Source organism: Oryctolagus cuniculus, chromosome 17 (assembly GCF_964237555.1).
Source record: "Oryctolagus cuniculus chromosome 17, mOryCun1.1, whole genome shotgun sequence".
Classification (NCBI taxonomy): Eukaryota; Metazoa; Chordata; class Mammalia; order Lagomorpha; family Leporidae; genus Oryctolagus; species Oryctolagus cuniculus.
Window position 1 is genome coordinate 23,990,301 of NC_091448.1, and position 23,429 is coordinate 24,013,729.

Here is a 23,429-nt window from a genome sequence, read left to right on the forward strand (position 1 = left end):
GGCCAATGGCGCGGCGCGCCGGGGTGACTGCCGCCCAATCGCCGCGCGGCCTGAGGGCGGCGGTGCAGCGGGAGGGAGAAAGAGCGAGGGGAGGGAAGTTAGGTTGCGCGGCGCTGCGTGTTCAGCAAGGGTGGGGGTTGGGGAGCCGGGCCTAGGGGCCATGTGGAAGCTCGGAGGCCGGCTGCCCGCCCTGCTCTGGCCCAGCCGGCTTCTCCTTCCTGTCCCGGGGGCCCTGCGGCTCTCCCCACTTCTTCCCAGAGCGTTTGCTTTGCTCTGTGCTCCTGGCCAGGCCTGCACCCCCGGCTGCCTCTGAACCCTTCCCATTGGTATTTCTCTCCCTCTCCTGCCTAGTTGGCCCTCTCTTGGGGCTTTTGTGGAGGTCTCCCCGTTTTTCCTGGCCCCGATGACTAGAGACCTCATCGTTAGGGACCTGCGCCCAGGCGACATACTGAGGCTTGTCCTGGAGATCGGGCCTATTTTTAATGAAATAGAGGAAAGTCCTCATTTCTCATTTCCGAAGTCAGGGGGTGCAGGGAAAATGAAGATAGCTCCGCCGGAGGCTGGAGCTCCCTACAAAAATGCAGGGTTGATTGGTTGGAACGGTCTGGTGCAGCTTGTTTCCTTCTCCTGCTGGGGGATGGGGAGAAGAGGGAGCGGTGGATGATACTGGACATCTTTTAAAGGTGCGAGGTAGTGAGGGCTAAATGACGCTGTAACCAAACGTGTCCTCTGGGGAAGGCACGTCAGCAACAACAAAGTGACAAGGCTTATTTTCTACAAGCTGCGTTTGGCTGTTCTTGTCCTTCCACGTGCCAGTTTTACACCTCTTTTATCTTGAACTTGCCCTACAAAAGATTTTTCCCCTGGTGTAGACCAGTCATTCCATTCAGGGTGTATTCCTGTGTGTGGGTTTGCTGACTTGCAAGCAGCTTTTTCTCTTATTCCTGACATTCTTCAGTGGTGCGTAATTAACACAACTTTTGAAGAATTCTCTCTTGCTGTGATTGCGGCACTTGCCCGTGGTAAGAAAGTGTACTGCGTTTGGCTTTTCCTGTTGTTTGGATGAGGCTTTTTTTTTTCTTTTTTCTTTTTTTGGTATGGGATAGAATTGTGAAGCAAGTAGCTTGGAACCTGTGGGTTAGAAGATTGTGCTTTTTAGGGATCCACTGTGTTCAGTAGACAGCTCAAGTCTAAGGAGCCCTTGGTGTATTGACTGTTGAGTTAAGCATAGTCATTTTCCTTAAATGACTTGCCTGGACATTTTTGTCTGTTTGGTTTTTTCCTGTTTCTAAGTATCTACTACTTTCCCTTATCGATTGGCTTTTTCCTTTGGTCTCCCTCTGCTGAACACCCCGCAAGTAAAATACAGAGGATTAGGTACCCAAGTCTGCTTCAGGCTTAAGTATTCCATTTTTTATAAGAGATTAACTGCTCCCAGGGGCTCAAACCATCATTCTTTTTGGACTAAGCTTTTTGAAATTCAGAGAAGCAATTTTAATTTCTACCCGTCATAACATTTATTCATTCAACAAATATTTATTGAGTATCAGAGGTGGTTCTGGGTGCTTGGAACGCTTCAGCACACATGAAGAATGTGCTTGTCAGATTTGCTTAAATTCTGGCGATCTGTTAGGGAGATTGGGGCACTGAGGATGATCTTGATAGGAAAATAATGTATCTCCTAAGTAAGTGCTTGGCTACATGCGAAGACGGGTGGCCTCCTTGTATATCAAATAACTTTTATGGGGATCTTGAAGTAGATGGTTTAGAGTTCCTGGTATGTCCCAAAAGTGTGTGCTTCCTGCATCCACCCATGATTTGGGTGCTTGATGAACTTCAGTTATTGAAATCCCAAGAGATTTTCATTGGCCAATGCATGTTCTCTTAACAGCCCACTTTCCTTGTGGAACTGTCCAGAGTGCTAGCAAATCCAGGAAACAGTCAGGTTGCCAGAGTTGCAGCTGGTCTACAAATCAAGAACTCTTTGACATCTAAAGACCCAGACATCAAGGCGCAGTACCAGCAGAGATGGCTCGCCATCGATGCCAATGCCCGACGGGAAGTCAAGAACTATGTAAGTAACGCTCCCTCCTTGTAGTCGTGTTGCACAGAACACATCTTGTCAGTTTTGTTATTTGCATGGGATAGAGCATGAGATTGTGATAGGTTTCTTTCTGGTACCTAAACTTCACTTGAAAGCTGTAGTTGATTTAAAATTCTTTCTCAACTCAGCTTGTCAAGATGGACTGGAATTCTTTTCAGATGACTGAGGTAGGCGGCAGCAGTTTGGGAAACTTAAATTAGGGACCAGAATTTGTAGCTAACCGCTGATGAACTGGAGTAATGAACACGTTGGTGCTGGGTATCAGGACCGCTCTGGGAGTTTGTTAATCCGTGCATCCCAAGATCTCCAGACTTTGATTCAGCAAAGCGGAAGTGAAGCTAAGGGTTATTTTCCAAGCTGAATCCCAAGTGATTGCCTGCTGCCGTCCACCAGCACCTTTGTCTTGCTGAACTTCTGTAGGAAATTCTCAGCGTTTGGCAGCTTAGTCCTGGCACTGTGTGAAGTCAGAGGAGAATTCATGATCTCTAGGGTCTTTCAGGCCCAAAGATTCTGAAATAGGAATGTGGCGTTGATGGTGCTTTTATCTACTTGGCACATTGTAAAAAACTTCCTTTAGGAACACTAGCTTTTTGTTCAGGGCATGGACAGATGAGGTGATAAAGTTTGAGGAAAATCGAATGTCTTGTTGCTTTGCATCATGGAGATCCAATGACTTTCTTGTTGAATTCAAAATCCATACTTAGGTCCTCTTAGTTATTTTCCTATTTTTGTTTTTTTAACATTTTTAATTAACACATGGTAATGGTGCATGATTCTGGAACACAATACGGTGTTGCAGTCTCTGGAGTGTGTACAGTGTGTGTGATCAGACATCTCCTGCCCACCCCACTTCCCAGCATTGCAGCGCCTCCCCTCCAGCCATCCAGGCCTGTTTACAGGTCGTGGTGAACCGTAGTTCCTCCATTGTGTTGCAGAGCGCTCGGAATTACCGCTTCCATCCACCTGCATTGGTCTGCTTTCTCCCTCCTGGGCTGCAGCTTCAGTCAAACTTGGTTCATACCCATTCAGCCTCAGACATTTGCGACCGTTCACCTTGTTTTTTTCTCCCTTCCTACTTTATGTATTTGACATAGCACTGTTGTTAAAGGTCCAGTCTAGCTGTGTTAGAGAAGAAAACCTTCATGTGGACTCAGTCAGCTGTTACGGGGTCTAGCTGCTGGGGTGGGGTTGGCAGAGATGTTGGCAAACCAGAGAAGGGGGACCACCTTGGGGGTTGGGGTTCAGTGTTAGTTACTAGCTACAAAGCTGGGTACTAAGTGACCTGCCCCAGTCAACAGAGCTGGCCTGGATCTCTGGCAGCTATTCTTTGCCCTGTGCTCATGCCAGGAACAGTTAACTGTTTGCCTTTGAGTGAACTGGTGATTCTTAGTGAGTTCATTGACTGAATTAGCTGATTGTGGCAATGATTAACCCTGGGTCGATCACAGCTCCATCCTTCAGCTGTACTTGTGCCTTCACACTTGACATAGATGCCTGTGTGGTGACCATTTGAAGCAAGACATGTTCCAGGAAGAGTGGACCTTGTTTTAATTGGCCTATCTGATTCTTGGTGTCTGTTGATGAGAACAGGTTTCTGATTTTTGGGCAAACAGAATGAATCCTTTCAGATGGGAAGTTAAGCAGGGGTTCCTTCTTAGGTTTGGACATATCAGTAACTTAGTTTCTCCATTTAGAGATGTCCTTATTTAACCAGGTCCCTTGGAGTACAGCACAAGTAGACCCCCAGAATGCCAGGTTGTCAATGGTTAGAGGAAGCAGATTTCACACTTCTTGAGGGAGATAGATGTCTTCCCTCAGTAAGGTTAGACAGGTGTGTGCTGTGGGTGACACCCACCTGGATGCCCCAGAGTTGACCTCTTTATGATGTCCCACAGCTCTGACCAGAAAACAAGACCAAACAGCGATTTCTCTCCTGCCACTACAAGGAGCCTGGAATATTAATTTTGTCTCCATCCCTCTCACCTCTCTTGGCTAGTTTCCTACCTTGTGTTGAATGTTGAAATGAGATGTATGACTTGGGACAGTCTGTTTGGAAGTTGGTGGGGGGCACAGAGGGCGGAGGTGGAGCTGTTTCCATGTGTGTTGATTGTGCCTGTGTTGGCTCTGAGGCTGGTTCTTTCTGCATAGTTTTTTCTCCTCCTTTTCTATATTATAGGAAAGAATTCAGACACTGGTATAAGAGGTATAATACGGTAGGTAAAATATGCTCAAATAGTATTAGAAGTTCATATCTTACATGTAACATATTAGTTATTTATGTGTTTATTTTGCAGGTTTTACAAACTTTGGGCACAGAAACTTACCGGCCTAGTTCTGCCTCCCAGTGTGTGGCTGGTATTGCTTGTGCAGAGATCCCAGTAAACCAGTGGCCAGAACTTATTCCCCAGCTAGTGGCCAATGTCACAAACCCCAGCAGCACAGAGCATATGAAAGAGTCCACGTTGGAAGCTATCGGTTACATTTGCCAAGATATAGTAAGTACTTGCCCAATCACTCTGGGGTACGTGCCTCTTTCCTCCAGCAGTGGTATGTGTGGTGTTAGGCTTGTTCTTTTTATTCGAACATGTTGAAAAGCAAGCTACTGTGGAGTTGTGTGGAAGTAGGACTGCTTTATTAATTTAGGCTTGTATGTGTGGTTAGCTAGCTTATCCTCACATAACTAATCATACCCTAAAATAAATGCAGGGGGCACAAAGTCAAAATGGAAATCCATATGTTTAGAGCTTAGATTCTAGACTCGTAAAATGAAGATATCCTCATTGGGAGCATTCTTGACTTGATCCCTTTTGTTAAGATCCTCAGTACATTTTCATATACTGCCTTATGGAAAAATTTGCCAACTCTTGGTATAGTTGGTTTAGCTGTGGAAACCATAACACAGTATTATTATTATACTTATTTATCTTAAGTTATATTTACTTATTTGACAGGCAGAATGACAGGGAGAGATATCCACTGATTCCATTCCCCAGTTACCTGCAAGAGCTGTAGCTGGTCCTGGCCAGGACCCCAAGCCAGGAACTCCATCCAGGTTCTCCCATGTGGGTGGCGGGAACCTAAGTATTTGGGTCATCTGCTGCTTCCCAGGTGCACATTAGCAGGAAGCTGGATTGGAAGTGGAGTCGGACTCAGTCCCGAGGATTCCTGTATGGAATGTAGGCATTCTAAGTGGCAGCTTAACCTGTTATGCCATGATACCTGCCCCACAGAGACAGACTCCCAAATGTCCAGAGCCGCCAGTACTGTGCCAGACTGAAGCCAGGAGCCAGGAACTCCGTCTGGGTCTTTCACATGGAATGGCAGGGGCCCAAGCACTTGGGCCATCTTGCACTGCCCTCCCCAGGCGCATCAGCAGGGAGCTGGATCTGAAGCAGAGCAGCCAGCGCTCGAGCTGGTACGCCTGTGTGGGATATGGCATCACAAGTGGCGGCTTAGCCTTCCGCAGCACAGGATCAGCCCAGCACAGCATCTTAGATGTGGTCCTCTGAAAGGCTTGCTGCTGCTAAGGTTAGAACCCTTGCTGTGTGCTGGCTTAGAGAACCAAGATTTTATGCTCAGGTGTTGGTGCTTGGCGCCCATATTCTGCAGCTTTATGTCATTTGGTACATATGGCCAGGAAAACCCAGCAGACTGCCATCTCCATGTGCACAGAAGAGGAAGAAGCCCAGAGTTGAGATGCCAGTAAGTCAGAGATGAGGTTGACTAACTTGTTTCAGTTCCATTGTGGACTACCAGTGCCATTGAATATTTTGCAGGTGATTTGCAGTGCTGTCCCCACATGGAAATGAGTGGAAAATGATCACAAAGTCAGGAGACTCAAGTGGATTTTGTAGTTAAAAGGACTGCTGATTAGCTGTGATCTCTTTATTATAGTCATTGCACTTCTCTGCTTGTTCCAGGACCCAGAGCAGCTGCAGGATAAATCCAATGAGATTCTGACTGCCATAATCCAGGGGATGAGGAAAGAAGAGCCTAGTAATAATGTGAAGCTCGCTGCTACCAATGCACTCCTGAACTCACTGGAGTTCACCAAAGCAAACTTTGACAAAGAGGTAAGTTTCTTTTGACAAAAGGTTTAGATTTGGAGGGTGTTTCTCCATGAAGTTGATAACTTCGAAAGCACCACCTTGTTCAGGAGCCTTCGTTTTCGCTCTTGATGAGATTTGGATTGTATGGGATGCAGCCATGGAATAGGTGTTTGCCATTTTTCGTCAGGCTCTTATAAATAATGTTATTCAAGTGTTTCTTAGCTTAGTTCAAGTGTGAGAATAATTTGGGATTAAAAAGAAGACTACAGCAATTGCACTGTTTCATATATCCTTCCGGAGGATGCTTTTGAGAACGCTATTTTAAAATAGTATACGCTATTTTAAAAGAATTATGTGTTTGAAAGGCATAGTGACAGAGAAAGGGAGAAACAGATGATCTTTGATCTGCTAGTTCACTCCCCAAATGGCCGTAGCAGCTGGGACTGGGCCAGGCTGAAGACAGGAGCCCACGTTCCATCTGGGGCTCCCATTTGGGTAGCAGGGCCCTGAGTATTTTGGCTGCTATGTGCTGTCTTTCAGGCACATCAGCAGGGAGCTGGATTAGAGGTGGAGTAGCCAGGACTCAAACTGGTGCTGCAGTAAGGGATATAAATGTTTTGCCTTGGGCCGGCGCTGTGGTGGATTGGGTAAAGCCACCACCTGCAGTGCCGGCATCCCAAACAGGCACTGGTTCGAGTCCCAGCTGCTCCACTTCCCAATCCAGCTCTCTGCTTGGCCTGGGAAAGCAGAAGAAGATGGCCTAAGTCCTTTGGCCCCTGCACCACATGGGAGACCTAAAGGAAACTCCTGGCTCCTGGCTTCAGATTGGTATAGCTCCAGCCATAGTGGCCGTTTTGGGAGTGAACCAGCAGATGGAAGACCTCTCTCTCTGCCTTTGCCTCTGCCTCTCTGTAACTCTTCCTTTTAAATAAATAAATAAATCTTTAAAAATAAAATAAAATAAATGTTTTGCCTGAAAATACTTCCCCTGTTTATAATGTGGTAAAGTCTGTATAGCAGAATTTGCCCCCCTAACCATTTTGCAGTATCTAATTATCTTCACCTTGCTGTGGAACCAGTCGGCAGAACTTTGTCATCTTGTGGAACTGAAAGTGGATCATTGAGTACCAGCTCCTTTCCCAGCCTCTGGCCACCAGCGTTTCTCTGTGTTTGCTCTCATACTTCATAAAAGCGGGATCACACAGTGTTTGTCTTCTGTAGCTGGTTTATTCCACATACCATGATGCTGGAGGCTCATTCATGTTGTAAGGCTGACTCATGTTCAGGAACTCATCTGGGTCTCACGTGGGATGGCAGGGGCCCAAAGATATACAGATATACCACATTTTGTTTAAAATCATCCATTTGGGTTGCTTCCACATTTTGGCTATTGTGAATAATGTTTTTTATTTTATTTTTTATTTGAGAGGCAAGAGTTAACAGAGAGACAGCTATCTTCCATCCACTGGTTCAGTCCCCAAACGGCTGCAAAGGCCGGAGATGGGCCAATCCAAAGCCAGGAGTTAGGAGCTTCTTCTGAGTCTCCCACACAGTTACAGAGGCCCAAGCACTTGGGGCCATCTTCCACTGCTTTCCCAGGCCATAGGCAGAGCGAGCTGCATTGGACAGCTGGGACATTAACCAGCATCCATATGGAAGTGGAGGCTTAGTCTACTGTGCCACAGTGCCAGCTCCAATAATGAGGTTTTTAACATGGTGGCAGATTTCTTTTGAGACCTACTCTCATTCTTTTGGCGGTGTATCCATGAGTAGACTTCATGGCTCACAGGGTCTGCAGGTAATTTTGGGGGTATGCTTGTTTTTGCTGGTTTTTGGCCTTGTGTTGGAAAGGTATAAGATGACAGAGCAACCTTTATTTCTAATTGATTAAAAAACAGGGCTTTCCTTTTAAATTTCAGATGTAGAAAGGTAACAAATGAGGTTCTTCACTCTGTTCTCCCTTTTCTCCTGACATTGGATGGAGCTTAGCCATCTTGCAGAAAAACACATTTGGGGGTCTCTAAAATAAAGCAGATGTTTTGCATCCTCTTAACATCTTTTTGTGACCTACGTTTTCCTGTCTACTTCCTGAACTCTAGTTAGTGAAACTCAGTTTGTGGATTCAAAGATTTGGGACTTCTTAAGGGCAGGTTCTAGCAGACCCTGGAGGTGAACTTCATGGCCTTCTCCAGGCCACCACTGTTCAAGTAGGAGTTGCTGATGATGCCAGGCTGTGTGGACCCAAGGAGATGAGAAGTTTTATCTGTAGAGCCTAGGAATTTTCCTGTGCATAGTTTTTGCTTCCCTGATTATTTTTATTATTCTTGCAGTCCGAAAGGCACTTTATTATGCAGGTGGTCTGTGAAGCCACACAGTGTCCAGATACGAGGGTAAGTGTGAGATCCTACAAAAAATCTGTTTTAAGTCTTCCCTATGAAATGCCAACTCTCACATACAGTTTGAGATACTAGGAGTCAGACTAAAGAAATAAGGTTTGCTTAATACTAACTAGATTACTAACAATTTTTCTCCAACATATTGGAGAAGAAGGAATAAAAGTAGTCGTATACTACCTCAAAAGTTATTTGGAGGTTGCTGTCCTCTTAAAGGTTTACTTTCTTGCCCTAGGTTGTCCGAGTGATTGTTCAAATATAGCCATTGAAACAGGTTTAGCTGTTGCCCTAATCTAAGTGCGACTCCTAAGCAGGTGAAAGTGACACATTCAGTTCGAGTAAGCACCAGTGAGTTTAGCTCTGTGTGTGTTGCACAGGTGCTTTTAAAGCAAAGGGAAGGACTAGAAAACTGGAGGGAGGGATCATGAAAAATGGAGGGCAGATAGCTTTGGGGAGCAGTGACAGACAGCACTGTCATGTGTGCTTCCATGAACCTTCAGATCACTGACTCAGTTGAGTGAATCTACATTTGTGTCATTATTATTTTAGTAAACCATTTAATCTCTTTAAAGGTACGCGTGGCTGCTTTACAGAATCTGGTTAAGATAATGTCACTGTATTACCAGTACATGGAGACATACATGGGTCCTGCTCTTTTTGCAGTAAGTATTTTGATTTTATGTGATTTGCATTTATAGCTGATTGCAGAGCCCATCATTCTCATTGCCGTTTGGTTCATTCTGTAATCTTCTACTTACTGTTAGGAAATCGGGGGAATCTGAGAGTTAAGTTTATGCCCAACAGCGGTGTGCCCAGGAAATGTGGGCTATCTTCATGTTGGTAAACAGTGTACTTAAAAAACCTGTTTACCTTTCATTTCAGACCTAACTTTCATAAGTTATAGTTGAAACTGGAATGTAGTTGAAGAGGGGATTCTAACTTGAATCAGTACTTACTTGGGGCTTGGGTTTTCTTTTTTTTTTTTTTTTTTTTTTTTGCTTAAGATCACAATTGAAGCAATGAAAAGTGACATTGATGAAGTGGCCCTACAAGGAATAGAATTCTGGTCCAACGTCTGTGATGAGGAAATGGATTTGGCCATTGAGGCTTCAGAGGTGAGCGGGGAGCTGTTACTCCGGCCTGTGAACATCATTCTTTCTCCCGGGGAAGCGTTATTCCGGGTAGACTTGGGGGGGGCACCACTTGCAGGGTTTTTCTGCTGCGGAAAGGCCCTCTTTATGGAGACCAAGAATAGTTTTTGACCCTCAGTAGGGCGTGACTTACTGAAAGTACTGGTAGGAGCACCATGAACACTAGGGGGCAGCAGGCTGTCACGGTTTTCCCAGGTGATGCCTAACGCTCACTTCTTTCCAAGGTCCTAATGCAAGTCCAGGATGTAACTGGTGAGGGAACCAGATAAGGGGAAAGAGGTAACTTTGAATTCAGACTTTGTTTCCAGCCTTGCTTATCTTTATTTGCTTCAAAAAAAATCCAGACTTATTTTTAGCATTTTTCTATCTCTTGATCCAGAGAGCACTTAGATGTCAGGTTGTTAATAGGAATCGAGCTTATGGAAGAGTAATGTAATTCTTAAAGTGGCCTTGGTCCTTTAAGGCAGATATATGTATATGTGTGACCTACAAGAATCTCATTGGAGGAGACTCAAATGCTGAGCACCTCCAGAGATCACAGTGAAGGTCTGTGATCGCTCCTTACCGTGTGTTTCTCTTACAGACCCCTAGGCACCTCTCGTTATAGTTATAGCCCTTGCTATCTTAGCTTGTTGGCTTTCTGTTTCTCCTTAGGCAGCAGAGCAAGGACGGCCCCCTGAGCATACCAGCAAATTTTATGCCAAGGGAGCACTACAATATCTCGTCCCGATCCTGACACAGACACTGACTAAACAGGTGAGTTCTTGGCCAAATCGAACCAGATGTGCTACAAAACTTGATTCAGGTTGGGTTGGTGGGGAACAGTTTCCATGACAGGCCTGGACCGCCCATCTGTGTAGGTAACTCAAGAACAGCTGAGCTGGATCTGTGAGATCCCTGGGGCCCTGAGCAGAGTATGTGGAGATCTGGGTCTAAATGTCCCTGATGGGTCTCCATCAGGAATGAGCCACACACTGCTGTGATTGCATGAATGCTAAACTGTCCGGACTGACAGAGAAGAGCTGTTTGTTCCAGGCTACTGGAATATCTGTTCCTCTGTCTCTCTCCCCCAAGAGGACGACACGGCGCCGAGGCACTGTCTTGTCTACTTCCCTCCCCCATTATTTTCCCTTCCTGGCTCTATCTGCTCCTGAACTATGCCCACGTGGGTGTGTATTTACTTTCCCACCTTCTAAATAAACTTCACCACTTGTGCACCAAAAAAAAACTTTGAATATCTAGGATGGATGCTTTCAGGGTTTCACAGAATATATTTTTAAATGCTGATAAGGGTTGTGTGTGAGTTTTTCATATGGAACTCTGTATTAGAATTAATATGGGGGGGGGTCAAAGAAATTGCTCTACTGATCCTATAAGACGATTAACATAAATATAAATATAAATACAAGGCAAAATAAATGGCAGTAAGATTTCCCAATGATTTGGGTGTAGTTAGGAAAAGAACAGTTACTGTTAACACATCTGTCATGGTGCCATTTTTCTCTTAACTGGAGGTATTGTGTCACCTGGCATCTGGTTTCAGAAGTTCCTGTCTCCTCATCTTTTCCACACGTGACATTTTTGCTGATAACTTGGAACACTGCAAAATGTGTTTGTACAAATGAATGTAATTGTTTTGGGGGATTTACATGACTTTATATAACAGCAGTGTAAAAGATAAGTAGAGAGATGTTTGGTTTGAAATGGACTTGGTATTCCCCCGTAAGTTTTCATCTCATCTGTCAATTGTGTGGGTTTTTTCGTTTGTTTTTTAAAGAGTTGCAGAGAGAGGGAGAGACAGAACCAGTGGCCAGTGTTGGGACAGACTAAAGCTGGGTGATCCAGCCTGGTCTCCCACATGGGTGGCAGGGGCCCAAGCACTTGAGCCATCCTCCACTGCCTTTCCCAAGCCATTAGCAGCAGGGAGCTAGATTGGAAGTGGAGCCGCTGGAACATGAACCAGCACCCGTATGGGATGCCGGCGCTGCAGGCAGCAGTTTCACCTGCTACACCACAATACTGGCCCCTCATTTTTAATTTTTTGCAGTAGCTTTTTTTTTTTTTTTTAAGATTTATTTGAAAGTGTTAGAGAAGGGGAGAGACAAACATCTTGTATCTACTGGTTCACTCCCCAGGTGGCCACAATGGGCCAGGCTGGAGCCAGAAGCTTAATCTGGGTCTCCTGTGTGGGTGTCAGGGGCCCAAACACTTGGGCCGTCTTCCATTGCTTTTTCTAGCAGGGAGCTGGATCAGACACCTATATGGGATGTCAGCGTCACAAGTGGCAGCTTTACCCGCTACGCCAGCCCCTTACAGATCTAGTTTTTTATCTTAAGTTATGTATATGGTTTTCTGAAACTGTGTAGGCAGCCAGCCTTAAATTACTACATATTGTGAATGGCTGCAATAAGGAACTTGGACCTGAGGTCATAATTTTTTTGTTGGACAGATAGGGATAGAAAGGTCTTCTATCCACTGGTTCACTTCCCAGATGGCTACAACTGGGGTTGGGCCAGTCTTAAGCCAGAGGCCTGGAACTCCATCTGGGTCTTCCATGGATTGGCAGGGGCCCAAGTACTTAGGATATCTTTTGCTGCTTTCTCAGATGCCTCAACCAGGGGCTGATGGACAATGGGGCAGCTGGGACTCAAACCAGTACTCAGAGGGTTGCCATAGTTACAGGTGGTGGTGGCTTAACCCGTTGCACCACAATGCCGTCCCCTGTGACTTTGGATTCTAATACAGTCCTTTTTTGTGTGATTTTTGTTTATGAACATTTATTGAATTGTTTTTATTTATTTATTTATTTGAAAGTCAGAGTTACACAGAGAGGAGAGGCAGAGAGAGAGAGAGAGGTCTTCCATCCACTGGTTCATTCCCTAGATGGTTGCAATGGCCAGAGCTGTGTCAACCCGAAGCCAGGAGCTTCTTCTGGTCTCCCATGTGGGTGCAGGGGCCCAAGGACTTGGGCCATCTTCTGCTGCCTTCCCAGGCCATAGCAGAGAGCTGGATTGGAAGTGGCGCAGCTGGGTCTCGAACCAGCGCCCATATGGGATGCTGGTGCTTTAGGCTAGGGCATTACCCTGCTGCACCACAGTACCGGCCCCACATTTATTGAATTGTGACTGTTAATAGCACCTCAGAGGCTGTTTTCATATATTCTTCCCACTTGTGAACCCCCTTGCTTTCTTGACCTTTAATTCCATAGATTAATTTTGGTAGATTTTTGGACCAAAATCATGTACCTTCCGCTTATTTGGTCTGGCTTTTTTTTTTTTTTTTTTTTTTTTTTTTTTTTTTTTTTATTTCAAAGGCAGAGGCAGAGAGATCTTCCATCTGCTGTTTCAATCACAGCTCTGCAATGGTCAGAGCTGTGCCTATGCAAAGCCAGCAGCCAGGAGCTTCTTGCTCTCCCACGAGGGTGCAGGGGCCCAAGCACTTGAGCCATCTTCTGCTTCCCCAGGTCATGGCAGAGAGCTGAATCACAAGTGGAGCAGCCGGGTCTTGAATTGGCATCCATATGGGATGCTGACACTACAGGCTGCAGCTTCACTTGCTGCGCCACAGTGCCAACCCCCTGCTCTAAAGTTTTGTTTATTTGAAAAGGAGAGGGACAGAGGGAGGAGTCTTCTGTTTGCTGGTTCATTCCCCAAATGCCCTCAACAGCTGGAGCTGGACCAGGCTAAAACCAGGAAGCCCAAGTTCTTGGGCCATCATCTGCTGCCTCCCCAAGTGTCTTAGCAGAAATTACATTGGAAATGGAGTTGCTGGGACTTGAATCAGCACTTGACTAATGGGATATACATGTCCCAAATGGCAGCTAAATTTGTACCACAAAGCCCATCCATATACATATTTGAGACTGATGTTTGTTGTATGCAGCCAAAGTTTGTTCATTCTGTTGTTTTGTGTAGTACTAGGTAGAATCTTTCATCTGCATCTTGTATGAAGATTTGTAATTTAGTATTTTTGAAAGGCATTTGAAAGAAATCTTCCATCTGCTGGTTCACTCCCCACATGACCACACCAGCCAGGGGGCGGTGTCAGGCTGAAGCTAGGTGCCCAGACTCCATTTGGGTCTCCCACGTGGATGGCAGGAATCCAAGCAGTTGAGTGGTCTTCCACTGCCTTCCCAGGTGCATTAGCAGAGAGCTGGATCCGAAGTGGTGCAACTGGTAATTGAACTGGCCCTCATGTGGGATACTGCCCATGCAGCTTAACCTGCTACACCACAGCGCTACCCCTTATTTTGTAATGTATCACTGTGGAAGAGATCAAATATAAAGGCTTGGTGTTGTATACTTCCTTGGAGTTTACGTTGGAGTGGTCAGAGAACCTTTTGAATTAAAATCATTCTTAGCACCACGTTCTTTCACCAGGATGAAAATGATGATGATGATGATTGGAACCCCTGCAAAGCAGCAGGGGTGTGCCTCATGCTCCTGGCCACCTGCTGTGAAGATGACATCGTCCCCCACGTCCTTCCCTTCATTAAGGAGCACATCAAGAACCCGGATTGGCGATACCGGGATGCAGCAGTGATGGCTTTCGGCTGTATCTTGGAAGGACCAGAGCCCAATCAGCTCAAACCACTAGTTATACAGGTGAAACTAAAGGAATTTGGGGGTAGAAAGTCAAAGTAGGATTTTTTTTTTAATGGCATAAGTCCTATGACCCAGGAAGTTGGAAATGCAGAAAAGGCCACAAAGTTTCCCCTTAATCCCTCTTGTCCGGGTACCCTCTCAACTTGATATTTATCCTTGCAGCTTTGTTAGATATTGCTTCCAAAACTAATGATGGGATTAATAGTCCATCCTTTGGGCAGAATGGTATCTGTAATAAGGATCTCCTATGGAAGTAGTGTGTTTTTTTGCGTGGTGTAATAGAACTTGGTGCTTTCGGATGTGGCCTGGTGCCGTCCTAACTGCATCCTGGAAGCTGAGCGTTCAGTGCAGCCTGCTGACAGTACCCACACCGCATCAAGTGGAACTGGGGTTTGATAAAGGGAGGAGGACTTTCATAACTCACTCTATTTGTATTAGTTTTGACAGATGTTTCAAGCATGTGTTTTATAAAAGATTTTAGGGATATATATATATATATATATATATATACATTTTTTAATTTGGTAGAGCTATAGAGAGTGAGAGAGAGAGAAAGGTCTTCCTTCCGTTGGTTCACCCCCCCAAATGGCTGCTATGGCTGGAGCTATGCCGATCCGAAGCCAGGAGCCAGGTGCTTCTCCTGGTCTCCCATGCGGGTGCAGGGCCCAAGGACCTGGGCCACCCTCCACTGCCTTCCCGGGCCACAGCAGAGAGCTGGACTGGAAGAGGAGCAGCCGGGACTAGAACCCGGCACCCGTGTGGGATGCTGGCCCTGCAGGCGGAGAATTAGCCAAGTGAGCCACGCGCCAGCCCCAGGGATATTTTGAGTTAAAATCCATTTGTCAGTATTTCCTGTTTTGAAGTAGCAATCAGCATGATTTATTTTTTGTTTGAGAGGCAGAGAGTCCGTGAGCTTCCATCCACTGGTTCGCTCCCCAGATGTCCGCAACAGGCACGTTCCAGGCTGAAGCCGGGAACTGAGAACTCAGTCTAGATCTCCCACGTTGGTGGCAGGGACCTAGGAACTTGAGCCTCCCAGGGTTTGCATTAGAAGGAAGCTGGAATTGGGAGCAAAGCCTGTGCTCAAAATCCAGTGGGCATCAACTGCCAGTGAACAACAGAGTTAACAGAGAAGGAGAGACAGATCTTCATCCACTGGTTCTCTCCCCAGCTGGCTGCAGCAGCCAGAGCTGAACCCTTCCAAAGGCAGGAGCTTCTTCCAGGTCTCCCATGTGGGTACAGGGGCCTGAGCACTTGGGCCATTCTCCACTGCTTTCCCAGGCACATAAGCAGGGAGATAGATGGGAAGTGGAGCAGCCAGGACTTGAACTAGCACCCATATGGAATGTCAGTGTCGCAGATGGCTTTATCTGCTACACCACAGTGATGGAGACAGAGATCTTCATCCATTGGTTCACTCCCCAAATGGCCACAACAGTTGGCTCTGGACCAGGCTGAAGCCATCCTGGGTATAGGGGCCCAAGGAGTTGGGCCATCCTCAACTGCCTTCCCAGGAGCGTTAGCAAGGAGATGGATTAGAAGTGAAGCAGCCAAGACTGAAACCAGTGCCTGTATATGGGAAGCTGGTATTAGGTGGTGGTGACAGCAGCTTAAGTTGTGCCACAAAACTAGCCCCAACTTTATATTTATTGAGAGACAGAGTCAACATGAGTCTTAATCTTTGTTTTGTTTTGCTAATAACTGTTGTATTTGTAGGCTATGCCCACCCTCATAGAATTAATGAAAGACCCAAGTGTAGTTGTTCGAGATACAACTGCGTGGACTGTGGGCAGAATTTGTGAACTGCTTCCTGAAGCTGCCATCAATGATGTCTACTTGGCTCCCCTGCTACAGTGTCTGATTGAGGGCCTCAGTGCTGAACCCAGAGTGGCATCAAATGTGTGCTGGGTAAGGGGTTTTTTCCTGGTGAGAGAAAAGGAGTTTGCCTGAACCATGGCAAGAAAGTGGGAGGTGAGGGGTGAGGGGGAGAAATGGACCTACCTCACTGGAAGACTTTTTTGGAATAGCATCTCCTTTTTGATTTCCTCAGTTAAAGTGCGGGGGAGATGCCACCCACAGGAGCCAGTGGGAGCTGTTGACTCATGGCAACTGGCTCCCGAACGACTTAGAGCAGTCGTAGTAACGCAGCAGAGAAACTCTGTGGAGTTGCTTTTCTTTCTTGAATTGCTTGGGGAGAAGAAATTTTGATTAAGGGTGAGATTTGTTGGCTACAAGAAGCATCATTGCTGAGAAGAGAGAAAGGGAAGGAAGGTAGGCGGCCTAAACGCTGAGTCAGTGTGGGCTGCATGTAATTGATTGGGGCTTTTGAGGGAATGGGAGAGAAGTGCTAATGAGGGAGGAGTGGGGCAGGAGCCTTCCTGTACATGAGAGGTGAGATGGCAGCCCCTGGGGTAGGTGAAGGTTTCTGTTCCCTCGGAATCTCCCCAAGGGGTGGCGCCTGGGCCGCCAGCGGCTGCTTTCCCAGGCGCATTAGCAGGGAGCTGGATCAGAAGTGGAGGAGTCGGGACTTGAAACAGCACTCACTTGGGATGCCAGCATCCCAGGCAGCTGTTTAACTCACCCTGCCACAATGCTGGCCCTTGAATATTTTATTTTAAAGATACCTGTCAAATGTTAAGTTGTCTTGAGATGATCTTTTTTTAAAAAAAAAAAATTTTATTTGAAAGTCAGAGGAGAGGCAGAGAGAGAGAGAGTGTCTTCCATCTGATGGTTCACTCCTCAGTTGGCCTCAATGACCAGAGCTGCACCAATCCGAAGCCAGGAGCTTCTTCCTGGTCTCCCACATGGGTGCAGCGGCCCAAGGACTTGGGCCATCTTCTGCTTTCCCAGGCCATAGCAGAGTGCTGGATTGGAAGTGGAGCAGCTGGGTCTTGAACCGGCGCCTGTATGGGATGCCGGCGCTTCAGGCCAGGGTATTAACCCACTGTGCCACACTGCTGGCCCTTTGAGATGACCTTAACAGAAACATTGAAGATTCACTAGCTTTTATTCATTCTGAGGTCAATTGGAAAGAAACACTACCCAAGATGGCTTAGTTAGTGGGGGAGAGACAGAGTACTTCCCTCTGCTGGTTCACTCCCCAGATGACTGCAATGGCTGGGGCTTGACCAGACTGAAGCCAAGAGTTTCATCTGGGTCTGTGCTGTGGGTGGCAGGGGCCTAAACACTTGGCATTTCCGAGGACATTAAGAAGCTGGATCAGAAGTGGAGCAGCCAGGGCTCCAGTTGGTGCCCACATGGCATGACTGCACTGCAGGCAGTGGCTGTGTGCACCATGCCGCAACCCTGTCCCCTGGAGTGGGGTTTGTTTCAAGACTGATACTAAATCTCTGCGTTTCAGGCTTTCTCCAGCCTGGCTGAAGCTGCTTATGAGGCTGCAGATGTAGCTGATGATCAGGAGGAACCAGCCACCTATTGCTTATCTTCTTCATTTGAACTCATAGTTCAGAAGCTCCTGGAGACCACAGACAGGTAACTGATCTCCTGTACAGAAAGGTGTGATGTCTGGGTGCCCAACTCTGTTACACTGTGTGGAGAATGCGCAGCCTAATCACAGCAACATGAGACAGGAGCGCACTGTATCTGCTCTAGAGAGGTTGAAAGTACACTTAAGAAATTACTTGTTAGGCCGGCGCCGCGGCTCACTAGGCTAATCCTCCACCTTGCAGTGCCGGCACACTGGGTTCTAGTCCCCATCGGGGCGCCGGATTCTGTCCCGGTTGCCCCTCTTCCAGGCCAGCTCTCTGCTGTGGCCAGGGAGTGCAGTGGAGGATGGCCCAAGTACTTAGGCCCTGCACCCCATGGGAGACCAGGATAAGTACCTGGCTCCTGCCATCGGATCAGCGTGATGCGCCAGCTGCAGCACGCCGGCCGTGGCGGCCATTGGAGGGTGAACCAACGGCAAAGGAAGACCTTCCTCTCTGTCTCTCTCTCTCACTGTCCACTCTGCCTGTCAAAAAAAAAAAAAAAAGAAAAAAAGAAAAAAAGAGAAGAAAGAAATTACTTGTTTACAGGGGTGGGGAATGGCTAGCCCATGGACATATAAGTTCCATGAAATCATTTGGTCTGTACCTGCCAGGGCAACCACAGATGGGACTTGAAATTCAATAAATCTAGTTATTTATTAGCAAACTAATTTTTTAAGCAGGCTAATTTTTAAGTTGATAATTTTTAATTGTCTTCTAATGATATTACAAATACCCAGTGGCCCTTAACAGAAAAAAAGGGTTCTCTACTCCGAGTTTAGGTAAGAGTTGGGGTGGGGACTTGACCTAGCAGTTAGGATGCTGTATTCCGTATTGGAGCGCCTGGGTTTGAGTTTGATGCCTGGCTCGCTGTGGCTCCTGATTTCCAGCTTTCTGCTAAGGTGGTTCCTGAGATGCGGAAGTAATTGGGTTCTTACTGCCGTTTAAATGGGAGGCCTAGATTGAGTCCTTGGCTCCTGGACAAATCAAGATAGTGTCTGGCTCTCTACGAGAGTATACCCCACTTTTCTTCATTCACCAAGAGATGTCATTTTATACAATCTTGCACAGAGCAATGGGGAAGGACTAGTTAAACACGGAAGAATTTATGTCTGGTCCCTTCCTGATGGTTTACTTTTCAGTTCACACAAAACACAAAGATTAGAGGTTGTCCCTAAATTAGGATTCCATTACACATTTCAGAAAGCCCTATTTCAGACCTTTTGAGAGATACAGAGAGCTCCCAATCTGCTAGTTCACCCCAAATGCCCACAGTGGACAGGGCTGAAGCTGGAACCTGGAAGTGCAACCCAGATGCCCCACATGGGTGGCAGGAGCTTCACTGCGTGTGTGAACACCGCTGCCTTCCCGCATGTGCATGAGCAGGCAGCTGGATCCAGGAGCTAGAACTGGGGATGGAACCCAAGGACTCCAGGGTGCAACATGGGCACTTAAAACATTAATTTATGTGTTTGAAAGTCAAAATTAGAGAGGGAGAGACGTCGGGAGAGAGAGATCTTCTGTCAGCTGGTTCACTGCTTAAATGAACTCAGCAGCCTGGACTGGGCCAGGCCAAAGCCAGGAGCAAGGAGCTTCATCCGGTTTTCCCACATGAGAAGGGAGAGTAGGAGTGCTTTTCCAGGCACTTTAGCTTTTTTTTTTTTTTTTTTTTTTTTTGACAGGCAGAGGTTTTTTTTAGACAGTGAGAGAGACACAGAAAGGTCTTCCTTTTTCCGTTGGTTCACCCTCCAAATGGCTGCTGCAGCCGGCGCGCTGCGCCGATCTGAAACTAGAAACCAGGTGCCTCCTCCTGGTCTCCCATGCGGGTGCAGGGCCCAAGCACTTGGGCCATCCTCCACTGCCTTCCCGGGCCACAGCAGAGAGCTGGCCTGGAAGAGGAGCAACCATGACTAGAACCTGGGGTACCGGTGCCACAGGGGGAGGATTAGCCAAGTAGCCGCGTTGTCGGCCCTTTTTTTATTTGAGAGGCAGAGAGAACCTTCAATTTACTAGTTCACTCCCCAAATGGCTGCAACGGCCGAACCTGGCCTGATCCAAAGCCAGGAACCAGGACCTTTCTCCAGGTCTCCCATGTGGGCTCAGGGGCTCAAGGACTTGGGCCATCCTCCACTGCTTTCCCAGGTGCACAGGAATCTGGATTGGAAGTAAAAGCATCTGGGACTTGAACCAGCACCCATGGGATTCTGACACTGCAGATAGCGGCTTAACCCACTAAGGCCTCAGTGCCGGCCCTGCGACTTGGGCATTTTAACAGGTCTGGAGACCATAACCAACGTAGACATCGCTTGCAGAGACCTTTTCGGAAGTTGGATTCTTGGATATTTTGTTGCTAAATTCAAGCCTGGCCTCCAATCATGTCAGCCTGGGTTCTTACTTTTGGCCAGTGTCTATGTCATAACAGCTCCTCTGTCCTTTCTTAATCAGTTGAGGTTTAAAAACTTTGCTGTGTGTTCTGTGCAGACCTGATGGCCACCAGAACAACCTGAGGAGTTCTGCGTATGAATCTCTCATGGAGATCGTGAAAAACAGCGCCAAGGACTGCTACCCTGCAGTGCAGAAAACAACCCTGGTCATCATGGAGCGGCTGCAGCAGGTGCTTCAGATGGAGGTGAGTCAGCATCCCTGGCTGTTGGAGAGGGCAGCACCTTGGACACACGACTGTTTGGTGTTTCAGTATGTATTTTCTTAGAAAGATGTCATGCTATACAGAAACTATTACAACTTTACATAAGCATTACTTGGCACAGTTTACTCATGTGCATGTGGGTTATGTGTTTTTATTTGCTTTCCTACATTAGTATTAATAAAAATAACTTAATGGTCTCAGGAACCCTAACAAGAGTGGAAGGATTCTCTTTAGAACACGTTTTCTTTTTTTATCTTATAGTCACATATCCAGAGCACATCCGATAGGATCCAGTTCAATGACCTTCAGTCTTTACTCTGCGCAACTCTTCAGGTATGCTAGAGCTGTATCACTTCTTACTAGCTCAGAGGAAGAAACTGCGTGTCTCAGGATGACAAGTTCATGTACACAGAGAGCTGTGCAGTTGTGTAGGTGTAGATAGATGGTGCTGATCTGAAGCTCTCAGAAGGCTTTGGGCTGTGATTGATTGGAAGAGTAATTTCCTGTCTATCCAGAAAAATCAAGTTTGTCTTTTTCACAGTATAAAGAAGGAAATTACTTAGTGTGTGATGGTCTCTCCCAGCTGTACAGCTAGTTTATATTAGCTCCTTTTAGTCTTGGTTGTCATTAGGTTGTACAAACTAAAATTAGATTTGACTTCCAACTATGGTTTACTTGGCTACAAATATATATCTTTGAGTTTCTACTTTTGTCTTTGTTGTTGTTAAACAAATTTTACATTTTCTATGTCTTAAAAAAATATGTGAAAGGCAGAGTGACAGAGAGAGGGGTGCGGAGAGTGGTCTTCTGTCTGGAGGTTCACCCCCAGATGGCCACAACAATCAAGACTGGACCAGGCTGAGGCTTGGAGCATGGCACTGCATCTAGGTCTCCTGTGGGGGTGGCAGGGTCCTGTGCACTCGGGCCATCGTCTGCTGGCTTGTAGGGTGCACAGTAGCAAGAAGCTGGAATCAGAAGTGGAGCTGGGACTCAAACCCGAGCACTACAGAGAGCAGTGGGGCTTCCCAAGCAGTGTCTTAACCGCTGCACCAGACACTCGTCATCTTTTGAAGCAGTTGCTGTTGGAAGCTTCGTTATCGTTGTGTTCACAGTAGGCTTTTTTGAGTGACTGGGGAACTGAAACGTCGTTCTCTGCTTATGAAGTGGCTAAGGAGCTATTTCCTAATCTGCCACAGAACAGGAAAGTTCTGGAATATTCATTAATGCTAACAAGGTCATCTTACCTGTAAACTTTGCCTTTTTTTTTTTTTTTTTTTTACCCCATACTTCATTTTTTAAGGCATGATGGTTAAGAGATCTTCCTTTTTCTTTATTTATGTGAAAGGAAGAGTTACAGAGACAGATGCAGAGAGACAGAGAAAGATCTCCCGTCTGCTATTTCACACACACCCCCCACCCCACCCCCCCAGTGGCGGCAATAGCCTGAGCTGGGCCTATCTGAAGCCAGGAGCTTCTTCTGGGTCTCTCACACAGGTGCAAGGGCCCAAGATCTTGGGCCATCTTCTACTGCTTTCCCAGGCCATAGGCAGAGAGCTGGATCAGAAGTGGAGCAGCCCGGACTTGAACTTGCACCCATATGGGATGCTGGCCCTGCAGGTGGTGGCTTTACCCACTGCGCCACAGTGCCAGCCTCCTGGGATCTTCCTTTTTCATCAGAGAAAATACAGGACTGCTTGATCTGGTAACATTAGGTGAGGCACATGGAAGAGTACCCTGGAGTGTGATGAGTATGGCTTGGGAGAAGTCAGACTGGCTTCATTTTTATCCAGACTGTTTTTTGACTGCTATCTGTATGTGGGTTGGAGTGTAAGAAGGCTTGTTTTTTATTTATGAGTGATGTAACCTTTAAAACAAATTGTTACTCCAGTAAGGCTGGAATATGGAAACTACTAGCAGTTTTTCAGGTGGTGGGACTAAGTGGGTTTTGTTTTGAGTCAAGAAATAGAATCTGGGGCTGGCATTGTGGCATAGCCACCATAGGTTAAGCCACTGCCTGTGACACCAGCATTCGATAAGGGCACCAGTTCAAGTCCTGGCTGCTCCACTTAAAATACAGTTCCCAACTGATGGCACCTGGGAAAGTGGTGTGCCCCTGCACCCATGTAAGGGACCTGTAAGAAGCTCCAGGGTCCTGGCTTTGGCCTGGCACAGCTCTGGCCATTGTGGCCATTTGGGGGGGAGTGAACCATTGGATGGAAACTTACTCTCCGTTTCTCTCTTACTGCCTTTCAAATATATTTATAAAAAATAAATAAATAAATAAACAGAATCTGAGATACTAGAGTGAGCATTGTAATGCATATTTGCACTGTCAAAGTTCTTAAGTTAAAGTGTATATTTGATCTTCCAAAAATGAACAAAGGACTTAATTTATTTTGAAAGCAAAAGGTATAGTGTTGTGGTTGAAGGATTTGGAGTTAATGGATCCTGAATTCTTACTTACTTCACAGAATGTACTCCGCAAAGTGCAGCATCAAGATGCCTTGCAGATCTCTGATGTGGTCATGGCTTCCCTGTTGAGGATGTTCCAGAGCACAGCTGGGTCTGGGGGAGTGCAAGAGGATGCCCTGATGGCAGTTAGCACACTGGTGGAAGGTTAGTGAGCAGGGACTGGGCAGGTGGTTTCTGTAGAAGGTAGGCGTTTGAGTGGCCTTGGAGAATTTTTTTCTTTTTTACTGCAAAAAGCGTAGATCTTTCACTGGGGTGTGAGTTGGTTCAAAGTTGGATTGAACCTGAGTGATTGCCTTGCCACTCTTAAGGTAAACGGGGCGCCAGTTTGCAGCTAAGTCAGATTGGTGGAAACTGAATTAATTCTCCCGTGTTCATCAGGTTCCTTCTTACCCTGAAAGTCAACTTACTTTATTGATGTTTGGCGCCTGTCAAGGGTGGAAGAAGTGAAAGTTCTCTCCTTCTCTGGCACTTGGAAGCCCCTGGTTTGGGCAGTAGTGCTTTGTGTTCACAGTGCCTGGGATGCC

At 46.5% G+C, this 23,429-nt stretch overlaps 1 protein-coding gene across 1 annotated transcript in view; it reads left to right on the top strand.

The window, feature by feature from the left end:
• KPNB1 (karyopherin subunit beta 1) overlaps positions 1-23,429 on the top strand; it is a 31,671-nt gene that overhangs the window by 826 nt on the left and 7,416 nt on the right. Inside the window, exons 3-15 of the mRNA XM_008271382.4 lie at positions 1,892-2,074; positions 4,399-4,599; positions 6,025-6,177; positions 8,484-8,543; positions 9,119-9,208; positions 9,551-9,661; positions 10,352-10,453; positions 14,077-14,301; positions 16,018-16,209; positions 17,663-17,793; positions 20,268-20,415; positions 20,695-20,766; positions 22,905-23,049. Of these exons, the coding sequence (XP_008269604.1) occupies positions 1,892-2,074; positions 4,399-4,599; positions 6,025-6,177; positions 8,484-8,543; positions 9,119-9,208; positions 9,551-9,661; positions 10,352-10,453; positions 14,077-14,301; positions 16,018-16,209; positions 17,663-17,793; positions 20,268-20,415; positions 20,695-20,766; positions 22,905-23,049 (1,813 nt within the window). The remainder of the gene's footprint in view (positions 1-1,891; positions 2,075-4,398; positions 4,600-6,024; positions 6,178-8,483; positions 8,544-9,118; positions 9,209-9,550; positions 9,662-10,351; positions 10,454-14,076; positions 14,302-16,017; positions 16,210-17,662; positions 17,794-20,267; positions 20,416-20,694; positions 20,767-22,904; positions 23,050-23,429) is intronic.